Source organism: Lepidochelys kempii, chromosome 15 (genome assembly GCF_965140285.1).
Source record: "Lepidochelys kempii isolate rLepKem1 chromosome 15, rLepKem1.hap1, whole genome shotgun sequence".
NCBI lineage: Eukaryota > Metazoa > Chordata > Testudines > Cheloniidae > Lepidochelys > Lepidochelys kempii.
The window spans coordinates 1,000,230-1,023,310 of NC_136394.1; the positions used below are offsets into that span (position 1 = coordinate 1,000,230).

The following is a 23,081-nucleotide window of genomic DNA, read 5'->3' on the forward strand; positions in this document are numbered from 1 at the left end:
GGAATGGGAAGCAGAGGGGGCAGCAGGGAGAAGGCTGCAGTCCCTCCCTGGGAGAAGGGAGGAGTGTTTGGGGGGCTGCAGAGATGAGTTGCCTGCAGTTACTCCCGAGGAGGCGGGAGTGAGGAGACTGGCAAACTTAGAGGCATGGGGAGGGCCAGGAGGTATGAAGCAGCTCAGGGAAAGGCAGCAAGGTGCAGGGAACGAACCTTGGCGGCTGTGCAGAGGGTCTCTGAGCTAGAACCCAGAGTAGGGGGTGGGCCTGGCACTGTGGGGCTGTGAAGCAGAAGACTGCCTGAAGGGGAAATCACACTAGTGACCTGGGTGGAAGGCTGAGTCATGAAGAGGATGCTGCAGTTCCTGGAGCAAGAGAGAGGCTGCGGAAGGTTACACGCTGACAGGGTGTAACCGTGGAAAGGGGCGTTGGCCTGACTGAGCTAATCCCCAGAACCTCCAGGAGGCAGCGCCATGCCACGGTGACTACGGCAACTCGTCACACTGGGGCTTGCATCCTTCCTTTACCCCCGCCCCCCCGCCGTGAAACCCCAGCACTGGGGCTGCCCCCTTCAACCAGCAAAGGCCAAGCGTAGAGTGCAACAGACCCCACGCGATGCACCCAGAAAAATGGTCCCTACAGGAAACTTACAATGCGTGGTTCCTTCCTGCAGTGCCCTCGTTCCACCAGTGGCGTCAATCACGGCTGGCAGCGCAGGGGAAGGGAGGCCAAATCGGGGTAGGACAAAGGTAACTCTGGGGATAAAAGGACAGGCATCCCTTGAAATGAAGGCCAATGGAGAGGTATGAGTGCAGGCCGCTACCACCAGTGCCCATCATATGCTCCCAGTGAGAAAAGACGCAAGGTCTTTCAAGGGACAATAATACGAACCCCTAGCCCTTATCTAGTGCTTTCTATCCGCAGATCTCAAAGTGAAAAGGAGTACTTGTGGCACCTCAAACTTATTTGAGCATAAGCTTTCGTGAGCTACATTCATGCATCCGATGAAGTGAGCTGTAGCTCACGAAAGCTCATGCCCAAATAAATTGGTTAGTCTCTAAGGTGCCACAAGTCCTCCTTTTCTCTTTGCGAATACAGACTAACATGGCTGCTACTCTGAAACAGATCTCAAAGTGTTTCACAAAGGATGGCAGTGTCATTACCTTCATTTTGCAGATGGGGAAACTGAGGCACAGGCCAGTGACTTGCCCCAGGCCATGCAGCAGGCCTGCAGCTGGCTGTTGAATAAAACTTTGTAGCAGAGTATGAGGAACGAGTTTGCTGGGGCTTTGTCAGTGTCCTGTTCCAGTTTGGGGTAGGCATTGTCAGGTCAATGGGGAAAGGGAGAGTTTTCCTGGAGTCAACACCTCCCCCTCTTCACTCCCAGACATTCTCTTTCCCATTTTCATTTAAAAAATAGAAGAGCCCAAAGTCTACCAATGCAAATCCCCACTAGGGTCAAAAGCTGCACAACTCCTTCCCTAGGGGCAGGTCACAAATCCAGGCCCTTGGGAAGACCCCACAGTGACAAGCCCACCTGCCAGCTAGCAGCCCTGGGAGTAGAACGCAGGACCTTCTATGCCAGAACCCACCCACCTGTGCTGAGGGAGACGTTCTGTTAGTCCCTTGCTGTTGGGATTCCTCTCCTCCTTGAAGGCCTCCACCAAGCACAGAAGGATCAGTCACAAACACTGGGGAAGGTCTAGTCCCTCTGAGCTGGGGCCAGGTGTGTTATACGGGCGACGGGGTGGATCACTTGCTGATTACCTGTTCTGCTCATTTCCTCTGGGGCACCTGGAATTGGCCACTCTTGGAATATAGGATACTGGGCTGGATCAACTTTTGGTCTGGCCATTCTTATGTTCTTATACAGTCAACACTGCCTCCACAACACTTCCCAGGTGAGGACTGGGGGAGCTAACGAACAACCAACGGAGAGCTGAACAGAATGAAGACCTAGCTGGAATGACAGCCAGCGATAAAGACCAACAGCCTGTGATAAAGACCCTTGGAGCACAAGATTCCAACGCCAGAAGGGGCCATTGTAGCCACCTAGTGTGGCTTTCTGTATCACACAGGCCAGAGACCTGCCCCAAAACAATGCCTAGTGCAGATCTATTAGAAAAAACATCCAACTTGATTTAAAAATTGTCAGTGATGGAGAATCCCCCACGACCCAATGGTTAATGATCCCCACTGTCAAATATTTACGTCTTATTCCCAGTCTGAAGGGTAAAGCTCAGGGCAGTCTCAGAGATAGTATGCAGAGATGGAGGAGAAATGGCATGAGATGCACCATATTGCAATTTCCCCCAGGGGCATCAGCAGGGGTAGAGCTCAGGACAGTCAGCACCAAAAGCACAGGTTTCCACCACTTTAACTAAGAGAACAACTCTGTTAGCTGCTTGTAGCAGGCTCTTACCATCTCTCTGGGTTGGCCATTCACAGGAGACCTGTCACAACAGCACTGAGAATGTGCAAAATGAAGGAGAGGCATGAAGAGCAAATCAGCAATAATTGTTGGATGGGATGGGGGCAGACAACAGTGGGGATAAGTTCAGAACAGTGAAACTTGTTCAGTACTGAAAAGTTGGCCTCACTGCTCTGGAGAGAACAGAATTCCCCATAGAGAGAAGTACTTATGGTGTCTTAGCCATCCCCAAGAGATTGTCCCATCTGCACATACACTAAACCCAGGCAAACTGACAATCAGCTGCCTCTTGGGAACCGTGGCTATCTTAAGATTTCCTTCAAGCTTGAAATTCAGACTGTGTTACCTATTTAACCACCAGGCAGGGCTAAGTTCTGCGCTGGAGAACAAAGGCCTGATCCTCAAAGGTATTTAGGTTCCTAACTCCCACTGGTTTTCGGGGACTTTAGGAGCCTAAATATTTCTTCGTAGCTGGGCCCAAGCATTCTCAGACTGTGCTCTGTGGCTCAGCAGAGCTATTTATGGTGGTGGGCCTCAGAATGAGTGGTTGTGAGAACTAGCCAACTTTCTCCCATGCAGTGACTCACAGGAAGAATAGGTTGGAAATACTGTTATAATACCTATAGGAGTTGTCATCTAGTACCCTCTGGGAGGAGTGGTAGATACGCTGGAGGGGAGGGATAGGATACAGAAGGACCTAGACCAATTGGAAGATTGGGCCAAAAGGAATCTGATGAGGTTCAATAAGGATAAGTGCAGGGTCCTGCACTTAGGACGGAAGAACCCAATGCACAGCTACAGACTAGGGACCGAATGGCTAGGCAGCAGTTCTGCGGAAAAGGACCTAGGGGTGACAGTGGACGAGAAGCTGGATATGAGTCAGCAGTGTGCCCTTGTTGCCAAGAAGGCCAATGGCATTTTGGGATGTATAAGTAGGGGCATAGCGAGCAGATCGAGGGACGTGATCGTTCCCCTCTATTCGACATTGGTGAGGCCTCATCTGGAGTACTGTGTCCAGTTTTGGGCCCCACACTTCAAGAAGGATGTGGATAAATTGGAGAGAGTCCAGCGAAGGGCAACAAAAATGATTAGGGGACTGGAACACATGAGTTATGAGGAGAGGCTGAGGGAGCTGGGATTGTTTAGCCTGCAGAAGAGAAGAATGAGGGGGGATTTGATAGCTGCTTTCAACTACCTGAAAGGGGGTTCCAAAGAGGATGGCTCTAGACTGTTCTCAATGGTAGCAGAGGACAGAATGAGGAGTAATGGTCTCAAGTTGCAGTGGGGGAGGTTTAGATTGGATATTAGGAAAAACTTTTTCACTAAGAGGGTGGTGAAACACTGGAATGCGTTACCTAGGGAGGTGGTAGAATCTCCTTCCTTAGAGGTTTTTAAGGTCAGGCTTGACAAAGCCCTGGCTGGGATGATTTAACTGGGAATTGGTCCTGCTTTGAGCAGGGGGTTGGACTAGATGACCTTCTGGGGTCCCTTCCAACCCTGATATTCTATGATTCTATGATTCTACCCTGTCACATCATAGTTCTATCCTGACTGGTCTATCCTTCCTCCTTGATCAGAAGAGAAACATTCCTTCTTAACACCCGCCAAAAGCATATGCCCTGAAGCAGGCTGGTTGCTGTTCTTCTGCAACATCTAGATCTAGAATAAAAGTATCTGCAAATGTTATCCCATTCATAAAACTGCTGCACCCCTTTTCAAATCCTGTTGAACCCTTTGCTGCATTGATTTGCAGACAGGTAAACTGAGGCACAGAGTAGTCAAGTGATTTGCCTGTGCGGTGAGTCAGTGGCAGAGCTGAGATAGATGTATTTCTCAAGTGCCATTTCCTGGGTTTAAACACTAGATCATGTTCCCAGGAACAGGGTGGCTTGCCCTTTAAAGGCTGGAGGCCTGGGGTCAGCCAATCTTAGGTTACTAAGAAGGCCCATCTGAGCAGCGATCAGCTGATACTTCTAGAAAGAGCAGCAGGAAGCCTCAGTGGGGGATGCTCAGGTGGAGCACAGAGGCTGCTGGGAGTGAGAAGCAGCAAATTTGGCAGTGGTCCGGTAAGAGGGAAAATGGATGGACTTGAGAACTTTAATTTAATAAACCAGAACCTCAGAGGGGCTGTGAATGTATAGAGGTTCTGGGAGTTACTGATGAAGTCCTTTGAGTGGGGATACTGAGGTAGCTGCTGCTTTTGGAGTTGTGCTGAGGGGGTGCCTTGGCCGCGGCCGCGGCTACGCTGGCATTCCCTGCCTGTAAAGATGCAGCACCTTTGGTTGTACCAAACCTTGTCAGTCAGATTTCAGGGGGGGTTGTTTGTTCCCCAAATCCCTAAGTAAGCCTAGTTCACATCTGCCCCTCATTCCCTGCAAGAGGAAGCTTGGCAGTGCAGGAGAAATGGGGCTGGGTTTGACTCATCTTGGTGGCAGACAAGGGAGAACAAAAAGGGCTCCACTAAAAAAGAGGCCCCACTATTGCAAACTTGCCATTTTGGCACCAGTCTCATGATACGAAGGCTCCGATCAGCTTCCTCTTTGGAAATGTGACAATCTGTCCTGCAGACTGCAATAAATGTTACTCTTTCAACATCCCAGTCAGGAGATGATGTGAGAATCTCAGCTTTGATTAAAAAAAAAAAAGTCTAGCCCTTGTGGCTGTGACGAAAAGCGTGAAATTGTGGCCTAGAGGCTCCAATGCCAGAAGGCAAAAAAAGAGGAGCCGAACCGTGTACATTTTTAAAAAAAATCTCATGATTTTTTAAGACCGTCTCGGGATTTTTGCACATTTGGGGTTGGCAACACTGGGCCTCAAATGAGTCAACTGGGTTTTCCAAAATTGAACCCCAAAGTGGTTTGAATGGAATCTCTGCTCAAAGGAGCTTACGCTGCGATATGCTACAACCTGGAGAATCCATCCTCAATGACCTACAGGAAGTGATCCTGGGAGCCCCTGCAGGTGACTTTGGGTCCAATATGGCAGTGGGGGTGACCTGCTTAGTTCTTATCAATTAAAAAAGATCTCTGTATTCAATTGTATCCGGACGAAATGGAACAATTTGGAAAAGACCCCATATGCTGGCAGCACAATGGATTTCAGGGGAGAGAGAGACAAAGCTCAGAGCACGGACCTCCAAAGCGGGCATTTATATGGGTAACAACAATAGTGTAATACTCACAGAACTCAAAGGATTTACGGACAAACTGCAAGTAATAAGCCTTGCACACACAGGCAGGACTCAAATGTGCAGCATGCTACCACCCCGCTGTCCCCCAAGCTCTGCTACAACAACCTAATAACATGCAAGACAACAACTTAGCAGCATATGGCACCATCGATTGGCAGGAGACCATCTGCATTGATCAGTACAATAGCCAGTTCTCATTAATGGGGAAGGGAAATTAAACCTCATGCTGCAGGGCTCAAGCCAATCTCTTTTAGAGTTGAGGATGAAACCTAATGTGGGGGACAGATGATAGCACACCTGCTACTGTGAGGTTCTTACACCTTCCTTCGACGCGTCTGTTACACAGCTGAGCTAACTGGGCCTCAGCTCCCCTACACAATGTATGCCTTGTCTGTCCCCCAGTTCTCTGTCTGTCTTTTCCTAACTTCTCTTTATTTCACCCCCCAGGCACTTATTCAGATACACACATGCACCCAAAGAATGTACGAGAACAACATTATAAAGAGAGATTTTACACTGGTGAGTCTGGGTGTGTGAGTGAGAGAGAAAGAAAGAGGTCGCATGACATGTAGGTGAACTCCCTGTGTACCTGGGATGTCACATGTAAGGGGAGGGGATACCACAGGCCCCACAGCTCTCAGATCTGGACATCCCCGGCCTGCTCATCAGCGTGTAATTTGGCAGCTGTGTGAGCCAGGAAGGAAACACCTGCATGGGGGAAAGTTTGTCAGCACTTCAGTGGAATGTCTGAGTGCAAGGAAACTGAACGAGTTTGTCATGCAGATAAGCAGCGTCTTCTCCTAGCAAGTGGGCACAATTTCCTAGAATGTGATTAGGGTTTTATGGGTACAGAGCCCTTCTCTGATAAAGCTGGCCCATCACTGTGCAGAGCAGCGAAAGCATCATCATCCTCCTGGGCTGGCAAGGAAACACAGATCCAGTTTTGCCTCTGCACAGCAACAGAGGGGATGCATCCTCTGTTCAGCAGCTGAAGGGGCTGGCTGGGCCCTTGGCACAGGCTACAGCAGCCTTGAGCAATGCCCTGAATTGAACCCCTGCTTCACTGGCACTGTGGGGCTCTGCAGGGCACAGAACAACCAGGGTATTAGAATGCCCCCGCCACACCCCTTCCCTCCTCCAGCCAATCCTTGGCCTTTGCAGGCTTGCCAACTCTTACAAGTCTCGCTATATTTGCTTGGTTTTATTTTAAAGCACCAGCCTCTGGAGTCATTTTCTCACCCAGAAATCTCGGCTTTCTTTAAACACAATGGTAAGTTTTAAACCTGCATAGTTGCGGAGAAAAGCTTGAAAATGTGATTCGGGTGTAACATAGAGACTCGGAAATCAGAAGTTTGGAACACTTAGGGTTGGCAATGCTGCCTTTCCCAGAATTCCGCCTGCCCCTTGGAATACAGCAGAGGCAGCCCCGAGTTGGCTTGGTGCTAGGCATAGAGGCTGGGGAGGGGTTGACATGGGTCTCTGGCAATCCGGAACAGAGGGGAAAAGTCACTTTTCTGAGTTGTTGAGTTCAAGGACAGAAGGGACTACTAGCTCATCTCAAGGGCCCGCGAGACCACTCCTGTGCTGTAACCACAAAGCCACCCTCCACGTCCCAAACGCCTCAGTGTCTCCATGTTATGTTCGCTCCTTCCTGGGCCATGTTTCAGCGAAGGGACCTGCAGCTCACGCAGCTCCATTGACAAGTGCACAGCTTTAGACCATCTAAGCTGACTGCTGTGAGGTTCTTGCCAGTATTCCAGCTTCTTTGGGCTGAAAGCGTTAACAGGAAGAGTGATACGCAATTCTGCTCTGTAAAGTGACTGTGTAGAAATCGCCCCTTGTTACTCACTGGGTCCACCACGCACATAATCATTATTATTATTATTTATTAATTGTTTCCGGCAACACCCACTGCCCAACCTCATGGGGCGGCTTTCCCCAGCCAGCTTACAGCCTGATAACAGGCAAGGCCAGGGATCCCAGTGTACGGTGGCCCAGTCGCTTCTCAAACTTGGCCTGCGTGTGGATATCCAGACCGGACAGACAGTAGGGTTTGAGAGATCCGGGATCAGATTCCTGGGGCCTCCCTGTGCCTTAGCTCCTCAGCTGTCCAGTGGGATAATAGGCCTGCCCCGACACACGGGGGGGAGGGAGGGTAAATGCCTTAAGGAGGCCCCCAGAGGTTGCAGTCATAGGGGCTATGGAGGTACCAGAGCTGGCAAAGTGCTCATGGGATTCTGTGATGTGGGCTGGTGGCCTTGGGGCCAGCTCAGGAAGGGGTAAGGGGTGGGTTAGGGGCATAGGGGACAGCAGAGCATAGGAGACAGCAGCCAATGAAACGAGAAGGGGGGATATAATGGGGGGAGCAGGGGTACTCAGGGCCCTAAAGGGAAAGAAAGGAAGCTGGGAGGAGGTGAAAGTGGGAATTCAGAGTCCTATTTGCTGACTGGATTGAGTTACCTGTTCTTCCTGCAGAACCAACCCAGCTCTGGGAGAGGGAGCTGGGTCTTTTCTGGCTCCATACCTCTGGCAGAATCTATTGTTGGGGATGCGCAAGCCAGAAAGAGCCCCGCCTGATTCTCAGATCCCAGGCCAAGCTGGCAGGGCTAGCAGCTAGAAGGGCTTGACCTGTAAACAGAGCAGTCTGGTTAGTCACTGGGACTCAATGAAGAGGGGACTCTAGGATGCTATTTTCAGAGTAAACGTTCAGAGCGGAACCAAACTCAAAAGCATAAATTAACTCTGCTCGCACTCCAACCAGACAAAAGTGGGGTGATTCTGCAGACTGCAGGGGCCTATCAATCTGCTTTTGACGTGAGGTGAAATTCTCTTCCTAGCGTCCAGCATGATTCACACAAAGAACATGGTACTGATGTACACGTGGCGAGGCCTGCAGGGTGTGTGTCGCACGCTGCGGAACAGATTGAGTGCGTATCAATGGATCGCTATGTAGATTTCTTATCAGATGCTGGAATTGAGATACTGAGAGGAAAGGAGGAGGGCGGAGCAGGAAACGTGACTCAGAGGTGATGGTATAAACCATTGTAAGATAAGGAGAGCTGGCTGTATTTTAAAGAAGTCTTATTGAGGGCGCAGGAACAAACCATCCCGAAGTCCAGAAAGAATAGCAAATATGGTAGGCGACCAGCTTGACTTAACAGTGAAATCTTCAGTGAGCTTAAACTCAAAAAGGAAGCTTACAAGAAGTGGAAATTTGGACAGATGACTAGGGAGGAGTATAAAAATATTGCCAGAGCATGCAGGGATGTAATCAGGAAGGCCTAGGCTCAATTGAAGTTGCAGCTAGCAAGGGATGTGAAGGGTAGCAAGAAGGGTATGTTACAGGTATGTTAGCAGCAAGAAGAAGGTCAGGGAAAGTGTGGGACCCTTAGTGAATGGGGAAGGCAACATAGTGACAGATGATGTGGAAAAAGCTGAGGTACTCAATGCCTTTTTTGCCTCCATCTTCACAGACAAGGTCAGCTCCCAGACTGCTGCACTGGGCAGCACAGTATGGGGAGGAGGTGAGCAGCCCTCAGTGGTGAAATAATAGGTGAAGGACTATTGAGAAAAGCTGGACATGCACAAATCCATAGGGCCAGATCTAATGCATCCAAGGGTGCTGAGGGAGTTGGCGGATGTGATTGCAGAGCCATTGGCCGTTACCTTTGAAAATTCATGGCAATTGGGGGAGGTCCCAGGCAACTGGAAAAAGGCAAATATAGTGCCCATATTTAAAAAAGGGAAGAAAGAGAACCCGGGGAACTACAGATTGGTCAGCCTCACTTCAGTCCCTGGCAAAATCATGGAGCAGGTCCCCAAGGAATCCATTTTGAAGCACTTAGAGGAGAGGAAAGTGATCAGGAACAGTCAACATGGATTCACCAAGGGAAAGTCATGCCTGACTAATCTAATTACCTTCTATGACGAGATAACTGGCTCTGTGGATGAAGGGAAAGCAGTGGACGTGTTGTTCCTTGACTTTAGCAAAGCTTTTGACACTATCTCCCACAGTATTCTTGCCAGCAAGTTAAAAAAGTCTGGATTGGATGAATGGACTATAAGGTGGATAGAAAGCTGGCTAGATCATCGGGCTCAATGGGTAGTGATCAACGGCTCAATGTCTAGTTGGCAGCCGGTATCAAGTGGAGTGCCCCAGGGGTCAGTCATGGGGCCGGTTTTGTTCAATATCTTCATTAATGATCTGGAGGATGGGATTAATTGTACCCTCAGCATGTTCGCAGATGACACTAAGCTGAGGGTAGAGGTAGATACGCAGGAGGGTAGGGATAGGATACAGAGGGACCTAGACAAATTGGAGGATTGGGCCAAAAGAAATTTGATGAGGTTTAACAAGGACAAGTGCAGAGTCCTGCACTTGGGACGGAAGAATCCCATACACCGCTACAGCCTAGGGACCGAATGGCTCAGCAGCAGTTCTGCAGAAAAGGACCTGGGGATTACAGAGGCTGAGAAGCTGGATATGAGTCAGCAGTGTGCCCTCGTTTCCAAGAAGGCCAACGGCATATTGGGCTGCATTAGTAGGAGCATTGCCAGCAGATCGAGGGAAGGGATTATTCCCCTCTATTTGGCACTGGTGAGGCCACACCTGGAGTATTGCGTCCAGTTTTGGGCCCCCCATCTACAGAAGGGATGTGGACAAATTGGAGAGAGTCCAGCGAAGGGCAACAAAAATGATTAGGGGACCGGGCACATGACTTATGAGGAGAGGCTGAGGGAACTGGCGTTATTTAGTTTGCAGAAGAGAAGAGTGAGGGGGAATTCAATAGCAGCCTTCAACTACCTGAAAGGTTGGGGTTAGGGTTAGGGTTAGGGTTAGGTTAGGGGCTGCTTTGGTGATGATGGGGGACTAACAGCTCATGGTGATGTCTCTGGGGGTAGATGCTTTTCAACTATCATCAAGTCCCTAAGAGGAAGAAGGGCTTGATAAATCACTGACCGCACACTCAGTTGGCCCGGCTTCAGTTTCGTAGTGTGCTACAAACTTTCTGTGTGGCCTGAGTACCGTCCTGTGTGGCTCTTGATCTCGTGGTGCCTCAATTCCCCATCTGGGGATGTTACTGCTCCCTCTCTGCCTGGTCTCTGTGGGTGGTGAGCTCTTCCTCTGTACAGCACCTCGCACAGTGGGGGCCTGATCGTGCTTGGCCCTCTAGGCACCGCCTCCGTTGGGGTTTGGCAGGAGCGCCAGCGTTCAGGCTGGAGCCAGCTCTTGTACCGGTGAGGTGCATCAGTGCTCTGGAGGTAGCACAAAGACAGCAGTGAGCTCAGTCCAGTCCCCTGGGTGTCTATGGAAAGCAGAGAACGTCCAGGCCCCAGGCTCTATTGTGGCAGCTGCTGCCTTAGGCAGCACACAGGAGGGTAGCATAGCGCCCCTCCAGAGCTTAGGGTGTAAGAGATTCGTGTATGTTCGCTGCAGCTCGGCACAGAGGGGGGCCGGTAACATGCCCGCGCTAGTGGGTTACGCTAGCGTGCCCACAGGGAGCACCATGGGGCACTACAGGCCAGGGCGTTAGGGGAGCTGGAGGGCCGCAGTGCTTCCTTGGACCTGGGCGGTATAATAATGCTTGGCACTCACACAGCAGTTTCCATCGTGCAGACTCATCAGCCAGGAGTGGATTTACCATGAACCAAACCATGCAGTGGCACAGGGCCCCCAACAACAGGGACCCCCCCCCGCAAAAAGCAGGACAAATCTCATCTGACAACCTGCCCCTGAATCCTGGCTGGCAGCGCAGCACGGCTCAGGCGGCCGGCACGTCTCTGGCGGGGGGTAGGTGGCTCCGCACACTGCCCCCACCCTGAGCAGCACACAGAGACCCGCTGCCCCCCTCCCCCTAAGGGGCACGCAGAGACGTGCCAGCAGCAGGGCTAAGGTAGCTCTCTGCCCGCTCTGCTTCCCTCCCCCTGCATCATGCCAGTCCTGGACCGGCTGGCATGTCCCTGTGGCCCTCGCCCCAAGGCTGACTCCGCAGGTCCCATTGGCTGGGAACTGTGGCCAATAGGAGCTGCGGGTGCTGCACCTGTGGGCAGTGGCGCGTTGAGACCCACTGGCCCCCCCCACGCCTAGGAGCTGGGGGGGGCCGAGGTAAGTACCGCCCCCCTGTCCCCTTCACGCACCCCAAGCCCCTGCCCCAGCCCAGAGCCCACACCCTGCACCCAAACTCCCTTCCAGAGCCCACCCCCGCACCTCTCCACACCCAAACTCCATCCCGACCCCGCACACCCCCCTGCACCCCAACCACCTGCCCAATCAAGGTACCTCACTTTATTTTCATTTACTTCCCATTACTTATAATATAGGAGGAGGATGAAGAAAAAAAGAATGGAAAATGTGGGAGAGATAAGATAGAATGTCCTTTCCCTGTCTGGGTTCCAAGGGGCCCCCAAAGACGAAGCTGCACACAACTCTAAATTCGCCACTGTCATCAGCCCATTTGGCAGACAGAGAAATGTGCATGATCTTCCTTGAGAGCAAGATCATCCACTAGGGCAATGACATTGGCCTGCATGCTAGGTACCAGATCACACATGGTCTCCTGTCTGCAAGCCTGGAGCCTCAAAAGCCCCTCCCTCGACCCTGCAGGGGGAAGGCTCACTGAATAAGAAGCTATGAAACAAGCTACCCCCTTTCCTGGTGGATGGCTGGGGCCTGACTCAGCCCTGTTCTTCTCAAGCTGTATGGGAGTGTAACTCCATTGCAACCTACGCAGCGGCAAGGGCTGTAGAGGATGGTCTATCGCTAGCGGTGGCAAGCTGACTCTAAGCAGCATCTTCTACATGCCCACCGGAGGGCTGGCTTTTGGTTCAGACAGAGCAGCTGCCATTCTGATTCTTTTTCCTCTTTAAAAATAAGGAACTCCCTGAAATGCCATGTGGCTCCGAAGGGTGGAGCAGCCTGGTCTTTTTCTGAAGCAGCCCTCTGACTAGGCACTTGGGACGCTGCTTGCATCACGGATGAGCTCTGGTGGGATCTCGAGGAACTTATTCGAAGAATTAGCCAGCGCGAAGAGACATCATTTCCTCTGGGTGGCCGCACAGTGGAGAACTCATTGGTGCTAGTCATTCCGTTCGCTTCTCTCTTTTTTTCCTGTCACACTGGGCCACCTCCTGCAGTAGGGGTTGGCTAATCAGTGCACTGAAGAAAGCAAAAGGTTCCCCATTTTTGGCCATTAGCAGAGGAAGAGGCGGTGCACTTCACAGCAGGCTGCACTGAACACTTGCCACCCTGAGCATGCTGTGGAGCGTGGAGACCCTGGGCTTTCTTCTGGGTAGGTTACGGCGTTTTCTTCCCTTGCTCAGCTCTTCGGCCAACTGCTTGCTGTCGCGGCAGCTTTGAAAAAGTCCCCACAGTGAGTCGCTGCCGTTCTCCTTTGGCTGCAGGCTGTGATCAGAAGCAAAAGGCTGTGTAGGGTTTGGTGGAGGGGTACGTGAGAGAGAGTTACAGTACTTTAGGAGACTGAGTCACTCCAAAGACAAATAGGACTATGCTATCAGACTGAAATTCAGAGGCGTTTTGCTGAATCTGTAACCTGTTCTGCTAAGCTGGCTCACTGGAAAGTGAGCATCGGAAAGCTTTCTGGGGAAATGGCTCTTTTACTGGAAACAAGTAAAAAGAAGAGTGAAAACTGCTTTGTACTGGTCTGAAAAACATTTGCATTAGGGTTTAGCTTTGCAAGTTCTTACACTCTAGGTTTGGGGGGTGTGAGCTGCTGTACGAGGCAGTTTGGGGGCACTGGCTGGCATAGAGGGGACTGCCACTGGGTTTAGTCTTGGTTTTGGGAATGAGAGATGGTGCTTTTTGCCTCTGAGTTGTTGGTTTGAGACCAGCCACTGCTGGCACCAACCCCAAGTGGTTTCTGTTGCATGGATGTTCCATGGCAGCTTGGTAGGTCTGCCTAATGGTTCTAGCAGGAGAGGGAGGTGTTCTCGTGTCAGCAGAACTGTAGGCAGCCTCCACAAAGAGATCTCGGATGGGAGGTTATAGCAATCTCTTCTCTCCCCCATAGAGCAGATCCTTCCACATCGGGGTGGGTTGGGATGAGATGCAGTCTGTGCCTGTCTGTGGACAGCTTAGGGAGTCCCCAAGTAGTCAGTCTGGTGCCTTTCACCGTCATTTAGCCCAGAGATATGTAGAGATGTTCTTCTTACTTTCATATGGAGCCAGGCAGATGTAGACTAGGTCTAGGACTTGATTTGACAGACACATGGGCACGATCTGGTACCAGAGGGAGATCAGCCAGTAGCTGTCTCTTCCTTAACTGCTGGCAGAGGTAAAAGTTCAGCATGAGGTGACTCCTGGCTAGAAGCGGCACCTGTAGGATCAGTGTATGAAGGCAAGTCAGCCAGCACGGAGCTGAAAGCTGTGTCGATGTGTAACAATCCTGTTCCATCGCTCAGATACCTCCACCACAGCCAGCTTCAAGTGGCACAAGAGCTGGAAACTATCAGGGAGAGGTGCCTACCACATTAGCCCTCTCCACAGGTAACATTTTCAAAAGCACCTAAGCCCCAAGGTGAAATTCTACTGTATGTCCCAGCAGGACATTTGGAGAGTCAAAGGTGTCAGGGTCAAATGATGTCCCATGACACCGTGAGCAGCGTGTCTGAGAATTACTTATGCAAATTAGCTTAGCTGCAGTTATGATGGGTTAATGGTGCGGTAGTTGTTTGAAAATGTGTGAATGCCTGTGTTATACACAACTCTATACTATTAACGCACACGGCAATGCTGCTAAAGAAACATACTTGGCATTTCTGGAGATTACAACTCATTCTGCAACAGGAAAGAGCAAGTCAACTCTGTCCTCGCTAGCATCTCTGCAGCCCAGCCCTGCTGACTTCAGCTGGCCTGTGGTGCGGCATGTTCTGGGAGATTGCTCATCTACAAACTCAGGGGCTTCTCCATGAGCTGTGTGAGTGACAAGAGCAAGCAAAGTTCACCCAGCTCAATTTCTGTCCAAGCATCCCCTTCCCCAGGAGGGAGGGCTGGCTCCAGACCTGGCGTAAGTGGGGCACTTCTGCCAGCATCAATGGAGTTGGCCCCTTCGCGTAAGGAGTGAACTTGCAGCCGAGTCTCGTTTCTTCCCACCTGGGAGGTATGTGGGCAGCACTCTGAGGAATTCAAGTGCTCCCAGCGTGCTGCGTCTAGCAGCTCTGGTGTTGGCCCTGTGGGTCCTGGCTCCTAGCACTGGCTGGGAAGTGGAATTTCCATCCTGTGAAAAATTTCTAGTGTAAAAAGCTAAATTGTCCTGAATTCAGACCAAAAGTCAAAAATCTCAAATCTTTTTGCTGGAAAGGAATTCAGAAATATTTCCCGGAAAAGCTTCGGATGCCTAGGCTCCCCAGCTCTGGGGCTGCCCACCTTGCCAACAGGGAGTTAGGCAGCCCCAGGAGCCCGGGGAACCAGCTGCCCAGGGAGCAGGACAGGCAGATAAGCCTGGGCACCAGGCAGCTAGCCGGCTTAGAGCTGCCCAGGATGCCTGCCTGCTTTCTGTCGAAAGTTTTGATGGATTTGCCATGTTCCCATGGAATGTCCATTGTGTCTAATCGTCATTTCCCAAGGGAAAACTTCTGGTGGAAATCCTTTGCCGAACTCTCCTGGCTAAACAGCCTGAGAAGCACAGAATCATCGAATCGTAGGACTGGAATGGAACTTGAGAGGTCACCTAGTCCCCTGCAACTCATGGCAGGGCCAAGTATTATCTAGACCGTGTTCACTTCAAGACCCAGGTGGCTGCATCTTGTCCTCGAAGCCAAGAGGGTGAATGCTGAATAACCAAAGGCAGATACCACAGTGATGCGTATGAGAGAAACAGGGAGATATGTAGGGTAGGATTCACAAAGGTATTTAGACATCTTCCTCCCCACCCTTGCGGGTACCTTGTGTCCCAGCTATAGATCTAGGGAAGGAGATATAGTTAGGGGATAAAGCATGAACAAAAGAAATTACCCTGAGACACCCCAGAGGTTTCTGGCCAGGAACACCTGGATCGGCATTCGCTGGCGTTGATGCGTCTGCCTCAGATAGCGGTTATGAACTGGATGGAGATGTAATTTGGGGCAGTGCCCTGGCCTGGGTTCTGCAGGAGGTCAGACTAGATGACCAGAATTAACCCTTCCAACCTTAGAATCTATTAATTTTGCCCAAGGAGTTATTAGAAATCTTGGATTCTAGTTTTTCTGCAATATTTATACGGGGGAAGGTGGGGGAGCAGAACCTGTAGCTTCTTAGGTGTCTTCTAGTACCCTTTAGATGCCCCCAGATACCCGGCTAGGATTGTCCCAAGGGACGAGCCCCTCCGTGCTTAGCCCCACGGTATCATGTACACCTCCAACGAGCATTGCTGCTTAGAAGGACAAAGGGCACATTGGGCTCCTTTACTCCAGCCTCTGGGAAATCCCACTTGAAAGCCAGAATGGTCCCCTACTAGGGAGCCCCCAGGCAGGTCACCTGAGCCTGGGTGCCCTGGAGAAAACACTGTTATGGAGCACATGACTCAGGGCCTCATAGACTTCACTGGGAGTAAAATCAGGCCACCTATGAGCTAACAGGAAAATAAATGACAGAGGGATTTTAACTGGCTAACTAAGAAGCAGGCACGTGTCAGCCTTGAGAGCAGATGCAGGGATCCTAGCTCAGTTACCCTAGACACACTAGAATCCATTTCCCAGGGGCAGGTAGCCTGGCTCCCGAATCAGGCTTTGGCCGTCCTGCACTAGTGCAATGCTACAGAGTGTGGGTTGCAAACATGCAGAGGAATGTTGAAATCCAAACCAAAGACTGTTTTCATTAATGCTTTAACCACGCTTGGTCTCACTTTCCCCCCGGGGAAAATCAGGGATGGCTCCTGCTTTTGCAAAGCGCTCTGAGGTCCCAGGGTAAAACACGCTAGGTAACCACGTTATTGCTCTGCCACACGCTGCTGCATGCCAGCGGGTGTGCTCAGCTATTGCTGGTACTAAACGAGACACTCGCCAGCTTTCTCAGAGTGGTGTGTGGCTAGTAGCTGATCTGAGAGCGTAAAGGAGAAGCAGTTACATGGTACTTTTTTTCCTTCCAAAGAAAGCACAGAGGTTTCCAGTTAGCGCCTCCTTCATTCCTGCCTGCCTTGATACAAGGCCTCCAATGTGGGCTGAGGTATCTTGGTGTCTCCCTGCCGTCTGCATCAGTTGATGTGACTCTTTTCTATTCCTTTCTAGCCGTGACTCAGGGTCTCTTCATCCAATGCCTGGCACGTGTAAACTCCAGCACTGCCCCCTGCCGAGGGTGTCATCGGAATTCCCTGGGCAAAATCACAGCAAAGACCAGACAGATGGAAAAGGAAGCCAAGGAGCTGTTCAGATCCTATGTAAGTGCTGCCCTCCAGGGGACACCTCTGGCTGGGGAGAATCGCTCAAGCGAGGCCACTAAGCTCTGCATGGAGGGCACAGCTCTCCAGCACCCGAGGCACTGCTTTGAAGAACAGCAGCATGAAACAGGGGTGGGGAAAGTGGTTGGCCCATGCTGGTAACTGCATAACTGTACCCAGAAGGTGGCAGCCACAGGGATGGCCCCATGGAGCCAGCAAGGGGCTGACGGATCTCCCTGTAGATGGAGGCCGGGTGATGTGTGTAGCACCTCATGCCCAGTGCCTATGGGCCTGTTGCAGCACACAACCTCCCTCTTTCGCTTGAGCTGTAAAGACTCATGTTTCTAGCTCTGGAGGTCCCTAGTTTGGTCCCCAGTGTCTGCCACGAAGGTGGATATTTCACGGACATGCAATGATGTTGGGATCCTTCTGCCCAAAAAAGGCATGAGGCCTGCTCTGGGTCCTGCCTTATTGTTGGGCAGGAGTTTACTGGAAATATCACATGGTAGAGTCAGCATGACTAGCTGGGGTGGCAGACTGGTGTGCCGTGAGTCGTTGGAGGTGTGTGGGTGGTCTGGGGGAACAACCCCACTGACACAGTCACCTTCCCTCCAGCTAGATTTCCCCATCAATGCTTCCCTGAGCTTTGGCCAGAATGTGTGTGTGGGAGGGACTCACAGGCCCATGAATCACGGAGCGAGGAATGTTAAGAGGTGTTTGATGCCTCCAGCGCACCGCGGGTGCCGTCTGGCTGGGTGTACCTGACGGCTATTGTCAAAGAGTAATCACCTGAGAACTGACTGTGCAGAGCACTTCCATCTAGCCTGGCAGGCCGAAGCATTCCCCCTCACATACTCATGTTCCTCAGAGCACCATGACCAGCACAGCCCCCACCCTGCCATGTTGCCAGAGGAGAACTGGGTTCCAAGCAATTTAGAGTGTGGGAGTTTTCTTAGATCTTAAAAGCCGTAGTCCTGCCTGTATGAACATAGAGCTGAAACTGTGTCATGTCTTCAGCCAACATCTCCCATTCTGCTGTTGCCTAGCATGCTGGCTGCTACTCTCCAGCCCAGAAGTAGCTGCATTTTCATGTTGTTGAATGTGTATGTAGTTTGTCAAGCACTAGCACTGGATCCTCTCGTGCAAGGACTATAGCAGAAAACCCATGGTTCGGTAATTAAAGCACTGACCTAAGTACCAAAAAGTCTGGTTCTAGCCTTGGCTTTGTCATCAGCTCACTAATCAAGTTGCTTCATGTTTCTATGCCTCAGTTTCACCATCTATAAAATGGCTGTAATAATATTGACCTATTTCTGTCGGCTGGTGTGACAATTAATTCCTTAATGTCTGCAGAGTGCTTTGAAGGCCCATGATAGGTAGTGTCCTGTTGCTATATATGTAATGTATTGTAGTGATTCATAGACATTTAGGCTGGAAGGGACCTCCAGGAGTCATTTAGCCCATCCCCTCCTGAGGAGGCAGGAGTGAGACAATCGTTGACAGGTGTTTGTCTAAGAGGGTTTCCTTTACTGTCCATGTGACAGTGGCCCAGGCGACTCTGTCTGTCTCTCCCATGGTGGCTGGCATTGCATTTGTTTATTTGTATTTCCAGTTGACTCACCAAGGCTTGCTTCCACCCGACCTTCGCCAACTCTGCAATGAGCCTGTACAGTGGTTTCCCACGGAGAATATAAGAGACCAGCCAAAGAGTGTCATGCTGCAGGAGCTATACCGGACTCTGGAGCACATGAAGGACGCCCTCGAGAACATCGGGAAGCAGCAGCAGGTGCTGAGCACCCCAGGTGCTGCATTACTTGGCAAACTCCAAAGCACCTGGTGGTCGGTGAGAGGGCTCCTCTCCAACACCGGCTGCGCCCTCTGTCTCAAGGGAGTCTCGCCCAACTCCAGGGGCATCCCAGAGAGACCTGTAGCCACTAACGCTTTCCAGCAAAAGATTGACGGATGCAAAGTGCTCTGGAACTACAGCAAGTTCCTGGAGAAACTGGTCAGGGGCTCAGGGGAGAATGCGCCGCAGGGACTCAGAGATCAAAGGAAAAGACGGAAAGGCACAAAAAGAAAGGAGGCTTCCTCACACTCCTGAATGAGCCACCCAGCGGGAGCCAGGGAACCCTAGATGGCTGCCGCTCAGATCTGGTGGTGAGGACGGAGCCAGGAAGGCTTCCGAAAAATACTTGAACGAAATACACAACCCCTGTTTAACCCCGAGAAGCGGCTGCACAGGAGCCTGGTGCAGGTACACCAGAGCCATGTCGTGTCCTGGTCCCACATTCAATGTGCTAGGACAGACAGTCCCTTGGGGCCAGGTTGGCAAAGTGCTTGGCACCCAGCAGCCACCTTTGCTCTCAAGGGTGTGGGGTATTCTCTGTTGTTCTCAAGTGGTTGGAGGGGATTCTCCTTCGCTCTCAGTGGGAGCTGCTGGGGGCCACGCACGTATGGAAGGCCGGCCTGAGAGCTTCCAGGTACCTCTGCACAGTGTACAGAAGCCAAGGTGCCTTGTTTCTTGTCAAAAGCACCACCGGATTCTGCAGGAATGGTTCATTACTGCACTGTTTGAGACCCTTTGCAGAAGAACAGGCTGGATTCAAATGCACAAAGACCCAGCATCTATCCCAGAGGTGGGCAACCTACGGCCCAGGGGCCGCATCCAGCCCTTCAGATGTTTTAATCTAGCCCTTAAGCTCCTGCTGAGGAGCGTGGCTCCCGGAAGCAGCGTCACATCCCTGCTCTAGCTCCTATGCATATGGGCAGCCAGGGGGCTCCCCAAGCGCCGCCCCTGCAGCTCCCATTGGCCAGCAAACGGGGCAGCACGCAGAACCACCTGGCCGTGTCTCTGCGTAGGAGCCAGAGGGGGGATATGCCGCTGCTTCCGGGAGCTGCCTGAGGTAAGCGCCACCTGGAGCCTGCACTCCTGACCCCCTCCCACGCCACAACCCTTGCCCAGCCCTGATTCTCACCCTCCGAACCCCTCGGTCCCACCCTCCTGCACCCCAGAGCCCACACACCCATCCAGAGCCCTCATCCCCTCGCTCACCCCAACCCCCAATTTCATAAGCATTCATGGTGCACCATACAATTTCCATACCCAGATGTGGCCCTCAGGCCAAAAAGTTTGCCCACCCCGATCTATCCTGATGATCCAACCCTAGTTTAACCTATTTTGCCCACTTGGCTGAGTTTTCCATTGCCCAACACCTTGGGTCATCATTTGCCTCAGTGCTGAGTGTAATAAAATGCCTCTAAAACAGAATGGTAACTATTTATGCTCACTTAGCACTGGGGCAAATGATGACCCAAGGTGCTGGGCAATGGACAATCTGATCCCAGGTACAGAAACTTAAATTGCATGTGAAATTAACTCGTTACTCCAAGTCACCAGCAGCACAGAGCCGTTGGGGGTTGGCAAAGTGTATGTCTACACAGCAAAAGGTGCGTATGGGCTACCGAGCTAGCTTGAATCCAGCTAGCATGAGGAACAATAGCACTGAAGACAGCAAGCTGAGTCCATACCCAGGGTCCATACCGGGCTTGTACTGCCTTCGCTGCCATGTCTGCCATGCTATTGTTACCTGCGCTAGCTGGACTGAAGCGGGCTCAGGCCCGCTAGCCTGTGGAGCAGATTCTCACCAGTCACTCCCAGGTCAGATCAGATCATGAGGTTACTGTGGCCCGGCTGCACTGACTGTCTGAACATTAAACATGTTGTTAAACTTGGCCTGATTTTCCAGTGATTCAAAGGTCCAGTGACCCAGCCTGACTAAGTCGCTGTGTATGTGTCTCTCCTAACCAGGATCCAACAACACTCAGCACATGACTGCTGCAGATGTTTGTTCTCTTTATGCCCCTTGTTGTTCTTTCCTAGAAGTAGTTTTGAGATCCCAAACCATGGTCCAGATCTTCAGCTAGAGTAAGTTGGTTTATCTCCACAGACTTCAGTTCACACCTGCTAAGGATCTGGCCTGGTAATTTGTATTGCCGTCAAAATGACTCTAGATGAGTTTTGATTCCCCAGTATTACCTGGGAGTGGCATCACCTGCTGGTGCTGTGCTGACGTCCTAAGGCACCATTGCACTGTACCCCTGGAGGGTCGCATGGCACTGATGCCAACATAATGAAATGTGACCTGTGAAACAACCAGCATGCCTTGCTCTGTAATAATTTATAGATTAATATTTGTACAGGTTCCGTATTTATTATGTACAATGGTTTAATTTAAAATAGCTTTGTACTGGAAAGATCTATTTAAAATATGTGGTGTGTATATATATATGTGTGTGTATGTTTTTAATATATGTTAAAATATGAACACAAGAATATTTTATTTATGGATTTTATTTTATTTTTCTCTCATGGTAGTAGGCTACCTGGATCATTCTGGTAATGTGTAAGTCAGACCCACTTATTTTTGTACAACCAGATTGTTAATTTTATTTTAAAATATTTCATTAAAAGTAATGTTGAAATGAAATGCTGATCTGAATTGAAAAGTAGAACCATTCCATTTAGAAAATGGGGATACAAAACTTTTTGACTTTTTTGGATTTTTTTAATGGGTGGGGGTTTTTGTTTCACCAAAACAATTCCGTGAAATTGACCCATATTCTCAATGTCTGTGTCGACCTGAATATGCATTTCTTTGCTGGGGGAAAATAAGTTTTGGGTGAAAAATGTCACTCAGCTCTTTAGAAGTCCTTGCTGACTGGGGCAATCTCTCCTTGAAGTCAGTGGGCATTTTGCCTGCATAAAGACTTCAGGACGTGGCTCATCTAATGTAACGCTCTCTCTTTTCTCAGCCCTTGCCCATGTTCATAAATTTTGTCATCCTGTAATGGAAATTAGTTCAATGGGATTCCGAGTTGCCTGTATGGATTTACCACTGTTACAAAATAGCCGCACATTTCCCTGTTTTCCTTACTTGCAAAGCTCTTTTTATCTGGCCAAGCATGAGATGGCCAATCACTGAAGAATGCAGTGCAGCAGAGATAACCACTAGAGTGCCTGGGGGAATTTAGGGATTGCCAGACTGGTTCTGACAAGTGGTCCATCCAATCCAGTATCATGGCCACAATCAGATGCGTCAGTGGCCACAATCAGATGCTTCAGAGGAAGGTGTTAGGATCTGTACAATAAACTGTTCATAGGGGAAGTTTCTTCCTGACCTGGAGCAGTGCGTGACTGGACTATGCCCTGAAGCATGGGCATTTATATCTCTTCCGAATGTTTGGGTTTGGGAGAGAGCAGAACTAGTGGGAGCATGATGTGATCCAAACCTCCTCTGGCTAAAGCAGTGTGACGGGTTGGAACACAGAAACCCCCTTGGGACTGCCAACTGCTGTGCCAAGACTAATTCTGCGTCTGCTTTCCCTGCCAGCTTGGGACTCCAGCACCCTGTCTTGTTGAGCCAGACATGCCAGTCTGCTCCAACACAGACCCAGGGTCTGAACCAGGTGCCCAAAGCTTCAGATTTAACTGAAAGAACTCAGATGCCCAACTCCCAATGGGGTCCAAACCCCAAATAAATCAGTTTTACCCTATATAAAGCTTATTCAGGGTAAACTCATTAATTGTTTGCCCTCTATAACATTGATAGAGAGATATGCAGAGCTGTTTGCCCCCTCCCCCAGGTATTAATACATACACTGGGTTAATTTATAAGTACAAAGTGATTTTATTAAATACAGAAAGTAGGATTTAAGTGGTTCCAAGTAGTAACAGACAGAACAAAGTGAATTACCAAGCAAAATAAAATAGAATACGCAAGTCTATGTCTAAGAAAACTGAATACAGATAAAAACCTCACCCAGTAAGCATCCTTTTACAGACTAGTCTCCTTCTAGTCTGGGTCCAGCAATCACTCACACCCCCTGTAGTTACTGTCCTTTGTTCCAGTTTCTCTCAGGTATCCTTGGGAGGTGGAGAGCCTATCTCCTTAGCCAGCTGAAGACAAAATGGAGGGGTCTCCCAGGGGTTTAAATAGACCTTCTCCTCTGAGTGGACTTCCCTCCCTCCCCCGTGTAGAATCCAGCTACAAAATGGAGTTTTGAAGTCACATGGGCAAGTCACATGTCCATGTATGACTG

General features: G+C 50.5%; 1 protein-coding gene across 1 annotated transcript; it reads left to right on the forward strand.

Moving 5' to 3' along the window:
* The first annotated feature begins 12,865 nt into the window (after positions 1 to 12,865).
* On the forward strand, positions 12,866 to 21,469 carry LOC140898720 (leukemia inhibitory factor). Its single transcript, XM_078848982.1, has 3 exons — positions 12,866 to 12,902; positions 16,660 to 16,982; positions 18,595 to 21,469. The coding sequence occupies exons 1-3, from the start codon at positions 12,866 to 12,868 to the stop codon at positions 19,081 to 19,083; spliced, it is 849 nt and encodes a 282-aa protein (XP_078705108.1). The 3' UTR covers positions 19,084 to 21,469.
* Positions 21,470 to 23,081: the final 1,612 nt, after the last annotated feature.

What these genes read in the sequence shown, in the direction of transcription:
- LOC140898720 (XM_078848982.1), top strand. Translation starts at nt 12,866, where the DNA reads ATGCTGTGGAGCGTGGAGACCCTGGGCTTTCTTCTGG. An exon ending in GACCCTGGGCTTTCTTCTGG is followed by an intron (nt 12,903 to 16,659) that starts GTAGGTTACGGC and finishes GAGAGCGTAAAG; the next exon opens with GAGAAGCAGTTACATGGTAC. An exon ending in AGGAGCTGTTCAGATCCTAT is followed by an intron (nt 16,983 to 18,594) that starts GTAAGTGCTGCC and finishes TTGTATTTCCAG; the next exon opens with TTGACTCACCAAGGCTTGCT.